The sequence below is a fragment of the Tursiops truncatus genome, chromosome 20 (genome assembly GCF_011762595.2).
Source record: "Tursiops truncatus isolate mTurTru1 chromosome 20, mTurTru1.mat.Y, whole genome shotgun sequence".
Classification (NCBI taxonomy): Eukaryota; Metazoa; Chordata; class Mammalia; order Artiodactyla; family Delphinidae; genus Tursiops; species Tursiops truncatus.
In genome coordinates, this window is record NC_047053.1 from 5,505,147 (window position 1) to 5,528,058 (window position 22,912).

At 42.6% G+C, this 22,912-nt stretch overlaps 1 protein-coding gene across 1 annotated transcript in view; it reads right to left on the minus strand.

The window, feature by feature from the left end:
• The window catches only part of DNAH9 (dynein axonemal heavy chain 9), a 299,550-nt gene that overhangs the window by 82,250 nt on the left and 194,388 nt on the right, over positions 1–22,912 (minus strand). Inside the window, exons 46-49 of the mRNA XM_033846740.2 lie at positions 21,896–22,038; positions 21,355–21,516; positions 20,937–21,170; positions 11,069–11,329 (exon numbers count right to left, since the gene is read on the minus strand). Of these exons, the coding sequence (XP_033702631.1) occupies positions 11,069–11,329; positions 20,937–21,170; positions 21,355–21,516; positions 21,896–22,038 (800 nt within the window). The remainder of the gene's footprint in view (positions 1–11,068; positions 11,330–20,936; positions 21,171–21,354; positions 21,517–21,895; positions 22,039–22,912) is intronic.

Below are 22,912 nucleotides of genomic sequence, written 5' to 3' on the forward strand. Positions count from 1 at the left end.
CTCGGCCACTAATGGAGCGGGGCTCAGAGTGATCAATCTCAAAGGGCTGCTTTGAAGCCTGAGGCAGCCCTCGGAATTTTAAATATGATGACTCATCAAAAGGGAACCAAGCGACTCCCCAGCGGCTTCAGACTTCCCCGAATGGTTAGCCGAGACTCAGCTAGGTTCTCTCAGTGCTTTGACTCGTGGCCCACCAGAAACACACAATTTTTTCACATTTAGCTGAAAAATACAAGGATGCCAACATACTCTGAAACATGCAGCATGCCATGAATAAAAGACAAGGTTATTATAAATTAATTTCTATCTTGGATTGAAGAGAATAGCACTGTAACCCAACTACTTTTTTTTCTTTAATTAAACTGCCTTGTTCCATGAGCTTGTGCTAACTGCACCTGGCTGTCCTGATAGCAAAGTGGCATTTTCTGCCAAGAAATAATTCAGACAGAAAGCCAGGCACACCCTGTGCCGTCACTGCCTCTGCCTAGACATGGGTTTGTCCTGTGCTCCAAGTTTCACTTGCTCTAGAAAGATATGGCTGAAAGGGCTGACCCTGGAAAGCCACTTGAACTTCCCAGGCCTCGGTGTTTCCGTCTGTTAAGTCGGGAGCAGTAAATCTGTAAGTGAAATTTTGTCAGAAATGCATATAAAGTTGATTTAAAGTTTGTTGTGACCGTCCATGAGGAGCATATGACCTCAAAAGCACTTGCTTTTGGGGCTGATTTTGTAAGTGGGGGAAAATCTTAATTTCGAAGATTAGATCCTTGTGCCAAATTAATTTGGGGTGCTCTTGGGCCTGGAAATCAAAACAGGAAGGGGATTATTTCCAGCACCTAATGGAAGCACCTAGGAAGCTGCTCCATTGACTCTTGCAATGGTTTGTAGTTTGGGTCATGACAGCCTTGTCAGGGACAGCACAGATGTGGCAGATGTGCTCGCATACCTGTGCTAGTGGTTTCCCCTGGGCGAAAGAGGACAAAGTGTGAAAATACAATCAGAAACTAAAAGCCCACAATTTAAAAATATTAATAGTTTGTTAAGCCTGTTCAACACATTGAATTCAGAAAATATAAAAATGTATAAAGATGAAATTGAATTCTATAACCCAGATACATCATTGTTAATATTTCTATATAATTCCTTCCAGTTTTTTTGAATATTCATATATATCTATAAATTAATCGCAACTCTGGTTTTGGAGACAGAAAACCTAGCTGAAGTACAAAGGCGGATTTTCTTGCTCATGTATCTGGGGAGGATGGGACGTGAGGACCAGTGGAACTGCATTTTGAACTGCGTCAGCAGGATTCTCTGGACTCTCGTTTCTGCTTCTCCACGTACAGGAGTTTCTTTTTTACAAACCAGCTTCTTCATGTTGCAAGGCACTCGGCTAACCTCTCTGACCTCTACCTGGGCCACTTCCCCAGGCTCTCACTGAGCTCTGGGCACACTCACCTCTTCCACTTCCGTCTTCCCACCTCAGGACCCCTGCCTGCTACCCTCCTTCCTATGCCATTTGCCTGGCTGACCCCTTCTCATCCATCCAGATCTCAGTTCAGAAGTCCTCCCACGCAGAAAGACCCTCCCCGCCAACCTCCTCTTCCTAGTCACTGCCTATCTGAGCACCCCGGTGATCTGCATAGAACGGAGGGCAATCGGAAAAGGTTACCACTGTTTCCTTCTGGAATTACTATACTCCTCTCCTTCATGCGAACAGGGACCTCATCTCTCTCGTTAGCCACTGCAGCCCCAGTGCCTAGAACAGAGACTGGCACACAGTAGGTGCTCATCATCAACACGTGTGTTGAGCAATCAAATGAGAGGAAGGGGTGCCGCAGCTCCAGGCTCACATCCATTGCTTTGCAACTAGAAGGGAGGAAGATTTTTTTCCTCCAACGCAAGTCAAAATTAAAAGGTCCTGGGAAATGATCTTGTTCAGTGAGGTGGGGCTCCTGTCACCAGTCACCGTGGGGCAGGTGATGTGGCACTGCTAATAGGAACACAGGATGCAGGATGCAGGAGACATTTCTCAGAAGAAGGCAGATGTGGTTTTGGATGAGCCGGCATCAGGCACACTCCCCTCCCTGCCTTAGGTCTCTTGTTCTAGCTGATGCCTTGGCCTTGCCTGCTCTTCCCAGGTACCTGCCTGATGAATTCGCTCCTTTCCAAGTAAAAACTTCTCCCTCTCAAGGAGGCCCACACCCATCACCTTCTTTAATACTGAAACCTCCCACCTCCTCAATCCCCTCCCCAGCTGCCCTGGCCCCAGAGCTCCCCGATTCCGCTCTACGGTTTTCTTTTTTCTGCAGCATCTGCCACACTCTAATGTATTGTACAAAGTACGTTTTCATTACGCTGCTTGTCTCTCACCCGTCCCCTGTGCTAGAATAGACTCTTCACAGAGGCAGTATCTTCGCTCATGGGTGCACCACAGGCACCCAGAACACTGCCTGGCATGGAGTGCAGTCAGGGAGTCTCTGCTGAGTGAATAAACGTGTCTGCACAGTCATTCATTTGGCAAATGGAGATACAGAGGTGAATAAGAAAGGCAAAGTCCTTTTGCTCATGCACGTGGGAGAGGTGGGCAGAAAAAGAGGCCAACCTTTGATATATTGGATAGTGAGAAGTGCTCTGAAAAAACAAAACAAAACAGGGCTAATGGGATAGTGGTTTCTTGAGGAATGATGGTGCCACTTTGGCTAGGGAGGGAGACCTGGGAAAGCCTTAGAGAAACTGCCGTTGCACGTTGGGGAAGGGCAGAGCGTAAATGTGCAGGCGGGGGCAGGCACAAATGCCAGATTCCAGCACGATTTATAAGAGCTCTTCACATATATATGAGGATGCTAACTCTTTTCTTTTCAATTAAAAAAATTTATGATATTCTGTGACACATAGAAATTTAGTTTTTATGTAGCCCAACTGAATAATCCTTTTCCAGACGATATCTGCTATCATCCTTTGTTTTTATGCTTAGAAGCGTCTTTCATATACATATGAAAATTGACCTTACCTTATAATAATTTTTCTAGTTTTTTTACAGTTTGTTTCTTACTGTTCACTGGTTAACAAGGTAACACTATTTTGTCCTTTTATTAAAAGAATAAATATTTATTGTGAAATACTTAGCAAAGATGAAGATGAAAGCCAGAATCACTCCTGATTTTACTACCTAGAGATAAACATTAGTTATGTGCTGGTGTGTTTCATTGTATGTACTTAACAGATAGACTAACAGAGAAACACAGAAAAGAAAGATGCGTGAACATATATGAATGTGGTATATATCTGGCTCATTCATTTATATATACATATACATATATGTACACACACATATACATATATCAATCATTGTTTACACTATTTTTTCAAACCTGGCTTTCACTGAAAACTGTATCCTAAACTTTTTCGTGTCATGAATTATTTTTGCAAAACATGATTTAAAATAAAGTCTGTATAATTTTCTCTCATTTAGATGGTCCATAATTTATTTAGCCAACCCCATATTGTTGGGCATTTAGGTTGTTAAATTTTTAATAGCTGTTTAAATGATATGAACTTTTAGTGACATTAGAAATAAATAAGCCAAAAATCACACTGGAATTAAATTAGACTTACACTTAACTTGTAAATTATTTGAGGAATAGTGACATCCTTATAATATTAAACCTTCCCTTACACAAACTTGGTACATCTGTTTGCCTATTTATATTTTATATTACTCAAAAAAGATGTGTAGTTTTCTTCACATAGTTTCAATAAATTTATTTATGTTTATTTGTACCATGTGTCTTGGCTGTTATCTTGAAAATATTATATTTTCTAACTGGCTACTGCTGATATTAGGGAAACTATTAAATTTTGTAATGGGCCCTTAAGTCTTCCCTTTTATTTGTTTTATTACATTTTTATGACATCTATGAATAATAATACATTTGTCTGGTACTTTACAACATTTACATGTTACCATTTTTCATTTATTATTGCATGGCTAGAAAGTTTAAGACAACTGTTTTATAATAGCAGCGAAGGGGGTCATTATAGTGCTTTTTCTATGTTAATGGGAATTCCGCTAATGCTCTACCATTAGACAGGATGTTTTGCTCTCGGACTGAGATTGATTGCTTTGTGTTAGCAAAATATCCAAATATCCTTTTTTTCCTACTTTACGAAGAGTTTTAATAGGAATGGATGTTGAAGTGTGTTAAGTACCATTCTGACATCTCTCAAAATGACTACAGAGCTTTTCTTCTTTGACCTATGATTGAGTATGTTTACAGGGTAGTATTATATAAGGGAAACTTATCAGTTGGTAGCATACTGTTGTTTGAATAAATTGCTGGATTTGAATTACTAGCATTTCATATGGATGTCTTATATCACTATTCATAAATTCAATTAATCTGTTTTATTTTCTTGTGCTATCTCTATCACTTTTAGTATCAAGCTTATCACATAATCAAGGCCTTAAAAAGTCCTGTAGCAAAGAAGTCTGTTAAATTCTGTAACCCTAGAATTCTCAAAAGCATTTGATTATAAAATCTACTTTTTATATAACTTGTTAATATTAAGTTAAAAAGTCAAATGAAAGGGAGAAAATTTACAATATATATACCAAGACATATAGTAAAAATTCATTTTAAAACCCTGTAAATCAATACGGAAAAGGGAAATTATCTCATAAGAAAATGGACAAAGAATCTGAACAAATAATGGACAAAGGAAGAAATCTAAATATTTGAAAAGTTGCCCAGTCTCATTAGAATCAAACCATTTACAATTTTTTTAAATGAAAAATTTTTTGCTCTCCTGTTGAGAAAAATTAGGATAATTGAAAATATCTAAGATTGGCAAAGGTGTGGGGAAAGCAGTGTTTATAACTATAAAAGAGAAGAGTTATTTTGGACAGAAATTTAGCATTACTTATATAAAAAAAGAGAATATTGTTTATATGAGTTTCCTATTGCTTCTGTAACAAATTACCACAAACGTAGTGACTTAAAACAACATGAATTTATTATCTTACAGTTCTGGAGGTGAGGGGTCCTAAGCCGAAGATGCTGGAAGGGCTGGTCCCTTCTGGAGGCTGGAGGGGAGACTGTTCCTTGCTGCTCCCACTTCTAGAGGTCAGCCGCATTGCTTGGCTCAAGGCCCCACAGCACATCAGCTGTGTCCACCCCCTGCTCTTGTCACCACATCACCACCTTCTTCTTCCAACCTTCTTGTCTCCCTCTTCTATGGACCCTTGTGATGGCATTTAGGACCCACTGGATAACCCAGGGCAATCTCCCCACTGCAAGATCCTTGACTTAATCACACCTACAGAGTCACCGTTACCATACGAAGTAAAATTCACAGGTTCCAGAGGTTAGGATGTGAGTATCTTTGGGGGTGGAGGAGGCATGATTCAGCCTGCCATGCTGTTCGACCAAACAACTGTACTTCTAATTTGGCTCAGAGAAATATTTGCACATATGCAGTAAAGACGTATGCACAAGGATATTTGTATTGGAGAAAAGAGAGAAACTAATTAAACACTCAACAGTAGATACATGGCTAAATGAAATAGAGTACGACTATAGCCTAGAATACTATAAAGCATTAAATCAACAAGATTCAATGTATGTACTGGCATGAAATAGTCTTGTTTCACGAAGAAAAGTAAGTTTCCATTATCCATTTGTATTTAAAATATGACATATTTTATATGTGCATTTGTACAAATATAAATACACAGAAAAATTGCTGGACTAGATACAGCTCAAATTCTTCCAGGAGTTTTCTTTTGGGAGAGGACTGGGGCTGGAGTGGAAAGAAGGGTGACTTTATATTTTACCCTATATATTCTATACTATTTGAATTATTCGTAACACCAAAAATGCCATTATATGTTATTTGTATAATAAAAAATAAGTTTACAGGCTTCCCTGGTGGCGCAGTGGTTGAGAGTCCCCCTGCCGATGCAGGGGACACGGGTTTGTGCCCTGGTCTGGGAAGATCCCACATGCCGCGGAGTGGCTGGGCCCGTGAGCCATGGCCGCTGGGCCTGTGCGTCCAGAGCCTGTGCTCCGCAACGGGAGAGGCCACAACAGTGAGAGGCCTGCGTACCGCAAAAAAAACCCCAAAAGTTTACTGTAAAAAATCCATAGGAAATAAATAGAAAATTCCAAGTAATTCTGTAAGGAGACAAAAAAAGGCCAGGAAATTGTAAGCAAAACCATTCTTCAACTAAGGCAGGAAAAGTTATACTGGATTTATTTCAGTTTAGCTATAAAAGTGAAATAAAACTGCCAAAGCAGAGACTTAAAATGTACAGAGACTTACTACCATGCTCTGATTTATGTATTAACTAAAGATTTATTGTTAACTTTGAAAATGATGAGAAAATAAGGATTTGGTCCTTAAATACCAGAGTGCTGTGAACGCAGAAAAATTTGAGGCTAAGTGAGGGGTCCTTGTGTACAGGAAGCAATACCTCCCCTGTCACATGCAGTACAGTCTGATCCATTCTGCTTCATCAGGCGGGGCGGGGGTGTGGGCAGCTGGGAGAAATGGGTGAAGGCAGTTCAAAAGGTACAAACTTCCTGCTATAAAATAAAGAATCCTAGGGATGTAAGGTACAGTGTGTACAGTTAATAACACTGTATTGTGTATTTGAAAGCTGCTAAGAGAGTAAATCTTAAAAACAAAAAACAAGAAAAAAATTGGAACCATGCGTGGTGATGGATGCTAACCAGACTTACTGTGCTGATCATTTTGCAATACATTTGTATGTATCGAATCAATATGTTGTACACTTGAAACTTGTATAATGTTATATGTCAATTATACCTCAAGTTAAAAAATGCTGTTTGAGACCCATGAATCAGTTGTATGCTGCAGATTGTAAACACTGGTCCACAGTTAAGCTTCTTAGTGATGCCATGGGCTGTTATTGATCATGCTCGAGCCACCTTCAGAGACTCATCTGCATGTCGCCTCTGCGCCTTCGGCTCAGACACACCACACCCTTTCATGCACCTGTGTCTTACAAACATTGTTCCTTTCTGGGATGGGCTTTTCTACCTCCTGGTCCATCTAGTGAAACACTCATCCTTGTGGCCCTTGTGTCACGGGGTTTCTCTTCCCTACTTCCTACCTGGCCAGGTGGTTAGCTATGCCCTTTTAGGTGCTCTCCAGTCAGTGAAAATTTTAAACTTTCATTTCTGTTAATGGAGTCCACACACAGTTCAGAGCTACTAGGCTGAGAACAAAACACATGCCCACTCCCCCCAACTCCAGCTCTCCAGAAGCCACCGCTTACAAATTCTTCCATCATTCCTTTTGGATTTCATGCCTTATTGATAATGGATACACTGATGCTGCTATGTACTTCATTTTAGATGCTCTTGAAAGACTTCCTATTGTAGAGTGTGACTATTTATTTTTATTGCCCTCTTTTCTCCCCTAAGGTCCTCCCCCCATTCTGGTCACATCAAAATTTTAGTTCAAATTCAGTATATACATGACTACGATTATAAACATTGGTTACCTTGGGTTATATTTTTTTGTTTGCATACCTTTAATTTTTTTCTGAAATTAATAAATACTTTCATTGTTTGTTTCCTTATAAGGTAAACTTCTAGGCAAATATCTGAAAGAGGAGGTAACCATGGAGATACTTGGGAGAAGACATTCCACACAGAAGCAATTTCTCGTTCAAAGGCCCTGGGCTGATATTGTGCTGGAAGTGTTTCAGATACGGTGAGAAGGTCAGTGTGGGTGGACTGGAGTGACAACTGGAAGAGAAGTGACTGGGGTGTAGACTGTATAGTAGAAGAGATGAGCCAGGCAAAATCATGTAGGGCCTTGCAGGCCATGGTGACAACTTTGGATTTTATTCTGAATATGATGGATCCTAAAATTTATATGGAACCATAAGAGACCCAGAATTGCCCAAGCAATTCTTTTCCCGAAGAAAAAGAACAAAGCAGGAGGCATAACCCTCCCAGACTTCAGACAATACTACAAAGCTATAGTAATCAAAAGAGCATGGTATTGGCACAAAAGCAGACATATGGATCAACAGAACAGAATAGAGAGCCCAGAAATAAACCCATACACCTATGTCAATTAATCTTGAATATGATGGGAAGCCAATGGAAGGTTCTGAACAGAGGGATGATGTGGTCAAACTGTTGTCTTAAAAAGGTCACTCAGACAGCTGCAATGGGCAAAGACAGCGCTGGAGCAAGGCTGTAAACAGCGAGGCCAAGTGAGAGGCTATTGCAATAGTCCAATGAAGATACGATGGTGGCTTGGACCAGGGTGACAGCAGTAGAGATGATATAAAGCATTTGAATTCTAGATATATTCTGAAAGTAGAATGGATAGAACTTGCTAATAGATTGGATGAGAGTGTGAGAGAAAGAGCCCATTAATTCCTATTTGCCCCTTTCTTTGTAACAGAGGAAAGAAAGTGAGGGATTAAGAAGTTCAGTGACTAGTGCCAGGCTCCACAGCCAGTTAGAAGAAAGCACCTATCATGTTGCCTGGTACATAGTAGGCACTCATTAAAAATGAGTTTTACTCCCTTTGTGGCAGAGATATCTAGACTTCAAATCCAGTGCTATTTTCAGAATTCTATCCCATTACTTCCATGAGTTACATCTCTATGTGATTATTTCTACCAACAATGATCAACTAACTAATCAGCCAACAAATTAACCAAGAGTATTTATGGGCTTTTGCTGTTTCCAGCGTTGTGGAAACAGACGAGGTAACACTGTTATAACGACATCATCAACCACAACAAACGTTTATTGAATGGCTGCCATCTGTTAGCTACTTTTCATAACTTATCTCATTGAATCCTTATAACAACCTGATGGGGACTATATTACTATTACCTCCATTTTACAGGTGAGGAAACGGACGCTCAGAGAAGAAAAAATCATTCCTAGAGCCACACGCAGTGAATAGTTCAGCCAGGATTTGGACTCAGCTCATCTTAGAAAATATAATCCCTGTGTCAAAAGATCTTATGAGAGACATCAGTCTTCTTGGCAAGAAATGATCAATGAGCACTTACAAGAGGGTGAATAAATAAAGTGGTCTCTCTTTTGTGCTCTGGAAATCAGAAAAGGGACGGACTGATCTCGAATGTAAGTTTGATTTTGAAATATGGGTCGTATTTAGACAGAGTGAGATGAAAGGAGAGGGAATCCTAGGTTGCGGCAGTGAAGTGATGTCTAATCAAAGGCCTGGCGGTTGAGATGATGCTACTGGGGTGTCAGGGAGACCCAGACCCGGCTGTATTAACAGGTTCAGGCTGAGAAGTGGTAGCATAATTGGGCTACACCTCCGATTCCCCGTCCACCTGATGATACCCAAAACTTTCCTGGAGGAATCTTGTGTTCTCTAGGGTAGAGGCCCACTTAAGGCCTTTCTAGGTCCTTCCTTTTAGGGACTTTTCACCCCACATCATAAAAAAATACTAAGATGCATTTAGTATTTAATCTCACATTAAATACATTTTATACATAAGTATACGTCACAGGATTTTACAATGTCCCCAGTTCAGTCTCAGATTGTCTGAGGCCCTAAGTCAAGAGATGCTTCCTTCCAAAGTGAGGTGTGAGTTGGCTACACAGAACTAATAAAAGGAGGTTTCAATAGACCACAGTGTTTTGACTCTTGAACATTTCACTTGCACTGAGGGTATAAAGGAGTCAGGAGATCGAAGATTAAGAGAGAATGTTTAGTGAGAACTGCTGCTGAGTCCCACCCACTCTGCCTTTAAGAGAGGATGGGGGGCATTTGCACTTCACATCAAGTCTGGAGAGAAGGGGGCTTTAAGGAGACCACTCAGAGAGCTTAAACGCTTCCCGCACAATTTGAATCACACAGTGGACTGGGATCTAACCTACACCCCAGAAATCTACAGGATGAGAATACCAGGCTAGTCCCCTGACAGTGGAACTAGGGTAATTTACTGCACGGGTGGCCAATGCTCTCAGAGCCTGCCTGGAGAAAGGAGGCTCAGGTGTCCCCGAGGAGCAGAGGGGACTGCTGGCACGGCACACCTCGCTTAGGCTGTCTTAGACCTTGACCAAGTAAGTCATCCACGTGATGGGCAAGTGAATAGCTAGACCCTCATGAGAAGGGGGAGAAAGCAACCTGCAGGGAAAGATCCCCGTGACTGGTGGAGGGTCTCCAAAGAGCTGATGTGAGCATCCCGATAAACGGTCAGCTTTTCAGTCCCTCTCTGATGCCAACTCCTGGTGACATGGGTCTGTCTGCCCCCTTTTCCGCCTTCCTCCCTTACCCCTTCAGCCATGGTCATCCAAATAGGAAAGAAGGTTAACTGTGAAAACTATAAAAGGAAGAAGTAGTAACCACATGCTCCTCCACACACACAGAATACATTTAAAGGGAACCAGAATAAAACTGCCTATGACTGCATCTCAAGAGTCATGGTTGTCCCACCAAAAGGTCATGTATATGAGCTGAATTTAGTTGACACACAACTGCATGCTGTTGACACCTGAATACTTGCTAAGTTTGATTTTGTAGAATTTTTTCCTCATATTTTGGAGACGACATCTTTTTAGTCTCATATCTTAAATATTTTCATAGGGTCCTAAAAGGCTCATGTGTCCTATAGTACATAATGGGTAAAATGACCATGGACTGCATAGCTGGAAGATCTCTGGGCTTGGATTCTGAAGATGTGAGTTCAAGCCTGGCTCTAACATTGAGGTTTGTGACTCTGGGCAAGTCAGTTCTCTGGGCCCTGGCTTTCTCATCAGTGAAGCGAGGAGGCTGGACCAGTTGGCCTCTCCTGTCCTGACTGATTCTCACACTCACGTCTCTTGGATTTCATTGGTGGCTCGTGGATCCTGACATACAGTCAGCTTAAATAAACGTTTATTTGCTTAATGAATAAACCAGTGACAGCTGGTCCCAGCCAAGCCCTCCCGACTTTGCCTTTGTGTCTCTTTGGAACAGGAGGGTAGCAGGTTGTCTTTGGGTCACAGGAGAGTCTGCTCCTCCCCCGAGGGATAGGCAAGCACGCAGACGCGGCTCCTACCTTGCTGAGGGTGCTGAGGGCTGCCTGGGCCGCCGTGAGCGCTGGCTCTGCCTTGGCCAGGTCTTCCTCGCAGTCCTCCTGCTTCTGCTTCACCTCTAGCGTGAGGAGGGCCACCTTCTGCGCCTCCTTGTCTGCGATGGCTTTCTCTCTGCTTGCCTTGTCTGTCTCTACGCCCACCACCTGAATCAGCTTGTCTGCATCTGCATTCTTCTGTTTCAGTTCCACTTCCTGGGCAGCCAGCTTGGCTTTCAGATCATCCACCTGCAGCAGAGAAGCAGCAGGTTTATTCGGACATGACTGTGGGGGTCTGACCCTGCAGAGCAGAGAAGAATGCCGACTCCTGATGCAAAGGTGAAAAGCTGAGATCTCAGCTGGGACCAAGCTCCCTGACCTGGGAAAGAAAAGGAACCCTGGACTCCCTCTTCCTCTCCCCTCTGCAGTAAATGTGGTGGAAGATTCTAAGCAACACATGCCCTGACCTTCCTTTCTCCTTGATGCCCAAATGACATAGGCTGCTTCTCACTGACATTGGTGCCTATATTTTACAAAACCTCACATGCCTAACATAACACTTTGCACATAGTAGGCCCTTAATAAAAACCAGGCATTCTTTAATTGAAATTGGCCAATGTGGAACACACCAAGGATTTAGCAAACTATAAAAATGAGTGTCCACTGTGCATCCTGAAAGATGGAATATATGAACAGACAGTGACCAGACCATAAAAGTAGAACTCTGAATCAGAACTCACAGTAACCAGCCCAGGAAACCAGCCCATTATCTACAATAACCAGCTCAGGAAGCCAGCCTGCTACAGGTCATACTTGTAGGAAGTCAGATTACTGTCCAAGTAACAGTCCAGGAAGACAGATAACAACCTCTGTAACAATCAGCCCCAGATGGCCAGGACTTGATTAATAACTGACAACTTTCTTAATTTTGTCCCTGCTTCCAACGTAGGACCAATGAGAGAAATTCAAACACACACCCCTAACCAATCACACAGGGTGCCCTGCTTCCAGTCAGCCCTCCTCCAGCTTCCAAGGGCCAACAGCCTTCATCCAGGAACGTTCCCATCTTCCCACTATCAAGCTTTCCCACTCCTCTGCCTGCCTTTGTGTCTCTGCCAAAGTGCGAACAGTGGTGGCTGACGCCCTTGCTAGAGCAGGCTCTGAACAAAGAGCCTCTGAGTGTTCTCATTTGGTTCGTCTTCATCTATTTCCACAATCCTTTCAAGAAATCGATGACCAGGTTGAAATGGGACAGCAAGGATTCCGATGGTCCTGACCACCTGGGTTCCCTGCCCAGCCTCCATATTCATGTGCATCTGGAGGCAGTAATGAAGTGATGGGGATGTTGGCTCTCAGGAAACCTTCTATTTCCCTGATCAGCTAGGGAGGGATGAATGGTTTTCTATGTGTTCAGTAGACTGTGATGGTTCTCAGAATGTGGTCCTTGGACCAGAAACATCAGCATCACCTGGGTACTTGTTAGAAATGCAAATTCTCCGGCCCACTCTGGACCTACTGGATCGGAAACTCTGGCAATGGGGCCCTGAGATCTGTGTTTTAACAGGCCCTCTGGGTGAATCTGATGCCCGCCTAGGTTTGAGAATCATTGGCCTAAGTCATGGCTTTTTCATGTGCAAGGAGAAGACTCATCTATTTCTGGAAAGTAAAAAAGCCAATTGTACTTGCAATATGGCCCATAAACTTTACATTGCAGCATGACCTCTCGTCCCTCATTTTCCTGAAGTCTATTTCACGCAACAACCAAATATTACTTCAGAGCTCGTGGAACGCGTCAAACAGATCCCAGTGCTTTATGATACAAAAATAAAACGGAGGCTTAGAAGCTTCTGATAATCCCTTTTCATGGCAGATCGAAAGAAAAGAAAATGAAGGCAGAAGAAAAAAAAGAACGCTCTTTAATTTTGTGTATCCATAGAAACTGGAGACTTTGCATTAACCTCAAATGAAGGCCTGCTCCCTAGAACTCGTCTTATGTTCCCGCATTGGAAGGTTAATCCATTTCCACCTCCCGTTGTTCAGCTGCAGAGAGTTATTTCTACAAGGACAAAGATGCAATTGTAAATCAAAATGATTGAACCACATAATCACTCCAGTCAGCAAACATACCAGTAACTTTTTGTTCCTTTTTAAATCTTGGGAGATTTGAGAAAATTGAAGTGGGTTTTTTGTTGTTGTTGTTATTGCTGTTTGTTTTACGGATTGCAGATTTGGCTTATGACCTCAGGCTCACATTACCGGCACTATGGGTGGGAGCTTTATAGCTCTTAAGCTGTGACGTGGAGTGACATGAGGGTCCCACCAGTCAGAAGTAGGCTGCTCCCCACAAAGCTACAGAGAAAGCACAACTCAGGGTCATTTTATGGCTCTTATGTAGTAGAACAGGACATTGAAATAGGTTACTTAAATTTTTTGTCTTCCTTTATTCCCTTATTCAAAGTATTCGAGCCATATTCTGGGTCTCTTCTTATTTAGACACTCCCACGCCTGGGTAGGAGGATTAAGAGGGAAAGTGTCACCAATACTGATGAGACCCTTTCTCTCAGTCTTGCCGACCCCATGACTATTGACCATATGTGCCAGGTGGGGGGATGCTGACTGAGTCCAGTGAGGACCGGATAGTGGTGAGAGACCCTCTCTTCTTTGAGGTCCAGGCACGTGATGTTACGGAGGGAGGCCAAGCTTCTCAGGACCTCCCCCCAGAGCTCCAGAAGAAGGAGAAGGAATCCAGGATAATCAGTCGCCAAAAACACTCCACTGAGGAGAGGAGGCCTGGAGATATCTTCCTTCTTGACTCAGAATCCATACGGTCACCCAACACCTCCTGATATGAATTTGTACTTCAAGCAGGCTTTCCTCTTAGATATAGATGTTTTCCATCTATAGTAGATATCTGTTAGGTTTGCCTGCCTAATAATAATAATTTTAAAAAACACTATGTTTTGGTAACATAGCTTGATTTTCCTTTGAAGACCTTTCCTTCGCAAGTCTTTGTATTTTGGGTGAAGCTGACTTTGGTGGTTGTGATGGATCCTGGCTTGGCCAATGAGAGTATCCAAGTTACAGAGATTGGTTCAACTATGGGCAAACCAATGACCCAAAGAGGTCAATCAGAGCCAACCCAGGAACTTGGCTGAAAATACTGGTAAAGAAGCAAAGCAGACAGAATACTAATCTGAGGTTTCAGAGGCATGGGGGTTGCCCGCTTGAACAGGGACATCTAGTGAATATGCAGCACCAGTCTTGTCCAAAGTAAACTCTATCCCTCACTTTTCAGTTATATGAATCAATCCACTTTTTTTCTGTTTTTTATTTTTTAATTTAATTTACTTTTTAAAAGATTTTTTTGATGTGGACCATCTTTAAAGTCTTTATTGAATTTATTACAATATTGCTTCTGTTTCATGCTTTTTTTGGTTTTTTGGCCGTGAGGCATGTGGGATCTTAGCTCCCTGACCAGGGATCAAACCTGCACCCCCTGCACTGGAAGGTGAAGTCCTAACCACTGGACTGCCAGGGAAGTCCCAATCCACTTTTAAAAATTTTGTTTTGTTGTCTTGTCTAAACCAACATTAGTTGGATTTTGGTTAGTTGCCATCGAAAGGGCCCTGATAAATATCTAATGCAATCTCAAAATTTTCTCTCCTCTTCTCCTTCCCTCCCCTGCTGTATTTTCCATCTTTTCATCTTTTTTTTTTTTTCTTGTAGGGTGAATTTGAGTTAGTTTTTTTTTTTTCACTTGCAACCAAAGGGTCTTGAGAAATACATCATCACAAATTAACTGTCAACTTCAGGTGGCCTAAGATTATTTTAAATCCCAAGATAAACTGAACTTAAAAGTTTCCAGATAGACAGATTTGTGGATTAAATCCTATCTGCAGGGAACTGGTAGTGGCCTATGGGCCACCATCTACGAACGCTTCTTCCGGCCAACAGACCCTCTTCCTCATGAACCCACTGGAGTTAGACACAGAAGCGAGGTCGCCAGTGAGAGAGGAAGGGAGGCCCCAGTCACACTGGGGGGCTCTGACTGTGTCACGAGAGAGAACTGACTGCCCTCCAAAGACTGACTTTTTAACTTGAAGTGACCAAGTCAACCTGAAATGCAAGATTAAGAGATTTCTACTCTTAAAGGAAAAAAGATGGACCCAGAGCTAAGTTAAACTCAGTTACGGAAAAATAAAGTTATATTCTGACCAGCTGAATCAAAGCATGAAATTATAAGTCTAAAGTTTATTAAATTTTAGATTACCATACGATTGTTAATTATTGTCATTATTACTACTTCCAATACTACTATTATTGCCAAATAAATTCAGGGTCTGTCTGAGCCTGAGCTGTAAGATCCATTTAGCCTACTCCTACCAGATTACGTACACCAAAAGCTGTCACAATTGGGTAGAAGGATACCGTAGAATATAATTCAAGTCATTACCCTTATACCAAGATTTATGGCGCTATACTTCTGTCCTTTTCTACCAAAGGAATAATTCCAGATGAAGGGTTTATATCAGAGTTAGGCACCCCAGATACCATTTTTACAAGAAGAATCATCATTATATAACCATCAATAAGTTTGGAATATACATCAGGTGACAGAATTGCAAAAGACCCATTCTCTACCCACTCTCTGAACTTGTAGGTGATTTTAGAACCTGTTCATTTGTTTATTTGCCTATCCATCTATCATCTACCCATCTACCCATTTATAGAACACACTCTATGTGCAACTGAATCCTGATTTCTGCCCTTGAAGAACTGATAACAGTATGGCATGATATATGCAAGAGAAGAAACATAATTCAAGGATTAATTCATGACATTGTTAATCAACCATACTTCAATTTTCAAAAAAAGGATGAATAATTCAAAGAACATAGAGAAAATAGAGAAGGGAATGTATACTGCTCAGAGCTTAGAGAGGGCTTCTGGGCAGGGAGCTATCAAATATTTTTAGATCCTGACAGTGACAAGTTGACAAGGTGGGGGCATATATAAAGACACAGAGATGTGAGCAAGCTGTGGAGTTTGGGGGGAACTTCAAATAGTAGTGCTGGACTTCAGGGTAGTAGAAAAGAGGAAGAGGAGAGTGAAGCTATATGCAATTTAAAAAGTTCCAGAAAAGTTCAGAGAATCTGAACTGCAATGTCTAGATCATTAAGGCCTACTGAAGAGAATACTCAGATTTGTGGTTTGAACAAAGAGCACGCTAAGAGCAGGAGAGAGGTTGGTCTGAAGATGTGCTGTCTAGCTTGGCAGCCACCAGCCACGCGTGGTTAATGAGCACTTGAAACGTGGCTTAAAATGTAGCATTCTACTTCGTCTCTCTTACTGTATTCTGGCAGCATTCCAGACTGCAAGCACTTAAAACGTGGCTTGTTCCAACTGAGATGCGCTGTAAGTATAATCATACAAATGAGTTTTTGAAGCCTTGTAGGAAAAAAGGGAAAATATTTTATTAACAACTTTTTTTACATTGATTACATGTTAAAATGATAATATTTTGGATATACTGGGTTAAATAAAATGTTACTAAAATATGTGATAAAATTATATACTACTAAAATATATAATTAAAATAAAATTCACTTCATTTTTACTTTTTTTGATGCAGCTACTAGAAAATTTAAATTTGCATCTATGTCTTGCAGGGTGTTTCTATTGGATAGTGCTGGTCTAGAGTGCTGTCAGAATATAGTCAGGGAGACTAAGTAGAATGTTATTAATTCATTCATTCAACAAATATTTTTTGAGTGCCTGCTCTGTCCACGCACTGTTTTAGGCACTTGGGATACATCAGCAAACAAAACAGACAAGGATCCCTATTCTTATAGAGCTTGTATCCAACAGATGGAGATAGACCGCAAAACATAAATATAATGAAAAGTAAATTATATAATTTGTTAGAGAGGGGCAAATTCTATGGGGAAAAGATAAAGTAGAGCAGAATAAGGGGATCAGGAGTGGTGTGGGGTCGCAATTTAAAATGGGGTCATCGGGTAGGATTCTTTGAGAAGGTGACATTTGAAGGAGATGAGGGAGGAAGCCTTCAGTGGATATTAGAGGGAAGAGCATCCCAGGGAGAGGAACAGCCAGTACAAAGGCCTGAAGTGTCTGAGGAAAGAGCAAAGAAGGGGTGAGGTTCAAGAGGAATGCCGTGGGGTTGGGACAGTAGGAGATGGGGTCTGAGAGTTAACAGGGCAGGGCTGGGGAGGAGCCTCATTGTAATGAGGGAAATAGGGGCCATCTCAGGGTTTTAAGCAAAAAAGTGACATACCTGTGCTTTAAATTCATCACCTCACTCTGGCTGCTCAGCTGATGACAGACTATTCAGGGGGCAACAGTGGACGCAGACAAACTAGTTAGATGGTATCGTAGCTACCCAAGTAAAAGATGTCGGTGGCTCAGATCAGGGTAGTAGCAGTGTAGGAGGTGCAGTGGGATTCTGGGCATGTTGGCAGTCAGAGCCAACTGTGATTTTCTGATGGACTGGCTGTAGGTGGTGAGAGAAAGAGAGGCATGAGCAGAGTCAAGGGTGACCTCATAGAGTCTGGCTGATAGGTGATGCAAGAGGATGTGGGTGAAGCAGGCTTGGGATGGGGGAGACACTTGAGAGTTCAGTTTATCGAAATAATCTGGGTAAGAAGTGTCTAAAATGGGGGACACAGCAAGAAGAGTACCTCTGAGAGATACTTGGAAAACTTATAGAATGTATTAACGCTGAAATGTGGGAAGTGAGGGAAGGGGAGGAGCCTAAGATAACACTGCAGCTGCCAGGGTAGGTAACTGGGTAGATAGACGTATTATTCATTCAAGTAGAGAAGACAGAAGGAGAAGAAACAGACTGATGCCAGGACTCGGGAGGGTTCTCCACCGACTATAGCAGATAGAGCTGGATTCACCTCACGGTATAACCAGGCTTCTCCTTGTTAAACAGAGATTGCCTAAAACAGGAAAACAGACTCCGTTCATTGTCTGCTCAAAGCCCCAGGGTCTGTACAAGACAGAATACTGGGCGCTGCTCTGTGAGTGTCAGAGCACCTTTCCCATTGTTTGCTCCCCAGCAATTGTCCTTTGCACAGACTGACCAGCAATTCCCAGAGGATAAATGGCTAGGAGGTGGAACAGGGGCTGGTGGGGATACAGAATGTTCTGAGGGCACTGTAGGTTGGGGGAGACAGGAAGAGGAAGAGCTGAGAGATGGTAAAAAATAAATCTGGTAGTACTGCATTCTGGGATTCTATCTTTTGCTGTTTTCTAGACGTTCAGAGATTGAGAGAACAAGAAAGGGATTGGGGCAAGAAGACGCTACCTTTCTCTGACAAAGGTGGGCACCAGGTAAGCTGCTAGGGCCTGGACTGGGATCTGTGTACTGTAGCTCTAAGAAGGGGGTTTGGTCATGACACTAATGGAAAGAGAGTAGCATCACAGATAATTGTCACATACGATTTGTTGACAAACATCGAGTTTGAACAGATCTCACCATGCTGGGAGGTAAACAAAGGGAAAAAAATGTCTTTATATAAATACAGGACAAAGAAAGGAATAGCATCTAGAAGACTATGATGAGCAACGCAGCTCTGAAAATGACCCATTACTGGATCTAGAAAAGACATCAGAAAAGCTATTCGGCATCATCGGTAGAATGGTTTCTGTGATATAGTTGCAGAAAAATAGGCTGAAACAAAAAAGCAACGTTGGAAAGGGAAAAGGATGAGATGAGGAAGGTCTGTGGGGATATCGAAAATGTAATAGTGTAGTTGAAGTCTTCACTGGAAGCCTAAGAAGCAGAAGCAATATTGCCCACGATTAGATTAGTATTGTTGAGGATAAACTTGAAAAGCTCTCCTAGAATGTAGAGGAAAAGGCCAAAGGGATGGAAAGCAATGAGGGAGCAGATAATAGATATGGAGCACAAGGAACCCATCTAGTTCATCATTGCTCCTGGAGGAGAGGCCCGACCAGATGAGCAAAAGCTGATAATAGAAGAAAAATCTCCCGAGCAGAAGAAATTCCACGTGTATAGATTGCAAGGGCTCATTGCATCCCACTAAGTGAACGGAAATCCTTTAGATACATTACGTCTATGAATCAAGAAACTGAAGTAGGGAGAAAGGGCAAGTCAGAAGGAGGAAGTTCAATAGAGCTATTCCAAAGGTAGAGCTCTGAGAAAGTGACAGTAAATGAAAGGCTTAGAAATCTAGAGCAACATGTGATGCCCAAGAATTAAATTGATTACAATTTTAGTTTAATTGTGCAAATGCATGAAATTTCATTGCCTTAATGAGAGGCCGGCTCTGCGGCTGGTAAGCAGAGCACAAAAAGGGGCCATTGAGGGACCAGCAATATTTGATGGGCATGAGCAGGGCAGAGAAGGCGCTAGAGCTGTCCCCAGCTCTCAAGGGAAGGACAGTAAATTAACTGAAATAGATTCGTTCCATTTGGAAGAGTAAGTAGAAAAACAAAACAAGGACAAGACAACAGGGGCCTTCTTCTGATGGCCAACCACTTAGGAACATTTGAGGGAACGCATGATATGAGACAGGATTTGTTTAAGAAATTAGATTCCAATGGCTCTTTGACAGATTACATGGTAAGACACAAGAAACATAAGAAAATTGGTATAACCCTGCAACCATTTCTCCCAGCCATTCATCTCTTCGGGTTTTGATGATGAAAGGACTATGTGTTGGAGAGGAAAAGAAAGTAGAGGAAAAGGAAGAGGTGATAAACAGAAAGACAGAAGAGGAGATTCAGGGGATTCCTGTGCCAGTGAGAGGAAGCGCCAAACTGCAGCTGGGGATGTGCACTTCCACTGGAGAACTCGGCTGGGCTTCTGGTGAGGCAGGAAAGACAGGGCCGGGCCTTAGGCAGAGGGCAATATCACCTCCTTGTTTTGCTTTTTAATGAGGCCATGATGCATGGAGGAATGGCATCTAAAACAGAAACTGCGTAGCATCTGAACAAGAAACTCTGACCATGAAAACTGCAGACCACGCGCAATAAAAATGCACAGGTTGCTGATGACTCTGTACGACCTTTCACGTGTGGCACTTGACTAGTAAGGTAGAATTTAAGGGAAAACAGCTCTTAGAGTGCATGTATTGTGGCTTCAGGAGACGAATGGGCAGGACCGGGAGTTGATGCAACCTGGTGCCATCCAGGCCACCCTTCAACCCTCCCCCAATGAATATTCCATCCCTAATCACAAAGACCCCACCCATTCAAAGGGCTAAAAATAGGATAAAAGGAGGATCAAAAAACCGTGCGGTGGGCTTCCCTGGTGGCACAGTGGGTGAGAGTCCACCTGCCGATGCGGGGGACGCGGGTTCGTGCCCGGTCCGGGAAGATCCCACATGCCGCGGAGCGGCTGGGCCTGTGAGCCATGGCCGCTGAGCCTGCGCGTCCGGAGCCTGTACTCCGCAACGGGAGAGGCCACAACAGTGAGAGGCCCGCGTACCGCAAAACAAACAAACAAACAAAAAAACCCTGCGGCGGGCCCCTCACTGTGAGGATGCCCGAACTCTTGAGTGTGTAACTTTCACTTCTGCACTGAATAAACTGCTTCTTTGCTCTCTTGGCTCCTCAGTGTGTGTGTGTGTTTTCCTTTGTGTTTTGTGTTCCTCGCCCAAACTCTTTTGGATGAGTTCAGCAAGAACCTGGACCTCTGATAAAGCTTTTTGGGTATCACCGGCACTGTCCTCATGGCACCGGGGCCTCTGGAGAGCAGTGTGTGGTCGGCAGACCGTGACTGTGGTCCTCCAGTCCTCTGGAAAGGGGCCGCCCCCACTACCTTCGAGCCCCCCGAAGGCAGGAGGACTGGAAGGACGTCGCTCACCTGGGCGGAGGTGCTGTGGAGCTTCAGCAGCCCGTTCTCCAGCCGCTCCATCTTGGACTTGAGCTCCCTTCTGTTCCTGCACAGCAGGCTCTGGTAGAGTCTGATGAACTCCAGGAATGATTTGGGGGTTGTGTAGTTGTAGCGCTGCTCATTGCTCAGATAGGACTGGGAGGTGTGGTTGACACTTGTGTGGACAAAAGCCATGAACTTGCTAATCGATGTCTTGACTGTGGGCTAGAATCAAAGGGCAGGAAATAAAGAGGTCATCTGGCCATGAAGACAGCAGGTGACTGCCCACCCAGCTTGTTGCTTCACCACATGGAAAGCTGTGCTCCAACAACCTGGAGTTGCCGGATGTGGGGTTCCTTGTACCCAGAGGTGGAGAGGAGCTTGAGGGGTGTCTCCTTTGCCCTCTCACCTCAATGTCCTCCGTGTTCTGCAGGAAGCGGAAGCTGACGGACTCCAGGGCTTGCTGCGGCCACTCATGGAACCAGTCGATGGCTGTGCAGTTCACGATGGCGGGGAACTTCCTGCTGCGGACCCTCAGCTTGGTCCCCACCGGGGAGAAACAGAGAGTCACCTGAGAAGGCAGAAGGGTGGGGAGAACCAAGAAGGTATCCAAGATGTACTTACAGAGAGACAGACATGGCCTTGGATTCTTCATTTCCCAGGAAACTGGGAAGCATATCAACAGAGACAAAAATCTGTAAATGCTAGGCAGCCTTTCCAGCCAAGGGATTAGAAATGCTGGGACTTCAGGAGGCAAGAAGGAGGCCACTGCCCTTGAAGCATGTGAGAAGGGCATCCTCGCACAGGTGCTCAGGCTGAGAAGGGCCTTGTACCCTAACCACTCACTCCCAAGACAATCAATAAGTACAGCTTATTGTGTCCAAAATATCCATAGAGGCTCCCATGGGCCATCTCTGGTCCTGTCTACCCCAGGCAGGGAATCCTTGTACCTTCAGTTGTCGTCGGACCCGCTCTATAAAGAACTTCCAGCAGTTCTCTCTGTTGTCAACAAGACCTTGGGTCTTGACTTCGTTCCTCACATTGCTTATGATGTTTTCAACCTCATCGTCAGAGTAGAGATCTGGGATCTCTCCTGGGAAGAATCGGAGCACAGATCCTTAATTATTATTTTTTACCAGATTGGCAAAGTTCTGAAAGTTAGATAAACTAGCGTATTAGTGAGGCAGTATATAATGGAAAAAATCTTTAAAAACTCAACTAAATATATAAAAATTAATATATGATGACCAATTAGAGTTTATCTTGGAAATGCAAGGACGGTTAAATATTAGAAAAATCTATGAGAATAATTCACTACATTAATGGATTAAAGAAGTAAAACGATATGACCATCAAAACAGCTGCACAAAATTTCTGAAAATTGAGTTTGAGATTTCTTTTAACCAGATCATAGGTATTTGTCGCAGACCCAAAGCAAACATCATATCTGTTTACCAGTGAAATACTAAAATATTCTCTTTTGAATTAAGAACAAGACAAGCATGACTGCTATTCATGTTTTCTAGTCAACATTATACAAATGTCCTAGCTAACAAGTCAAGGAAAAGAAATAAAATTTATATGGATAGTTAAGGAAATAATAAAACTATTATCATCAAAATCTAATTTTCTAAATAGGAAATCTAAGAGACTATATACATACACAATCAGAACTCGTAAGTGTGTTAAACAACAAGCTTGCTGGATACAAAATCAATATTGGAAATAAAATGGCACTTTTGTACTTCAGCGAAAAAAAGAGTTATTTTATTTAGAATACCAGCAAAAAAGTTATTTAGAATAACCAGCTATTTAGAATACCAGCAAAAGGTATTTAGAATACCAGCAAAAACTATAAGACAGGCAGTAATAAATATATAAAAAGATGTGCAAGATCTTGATGTAAAAACTGTAACATTACTGAAGGGCATAAATAAAATCCAAAATAAATGGAGAAAAATACTCTG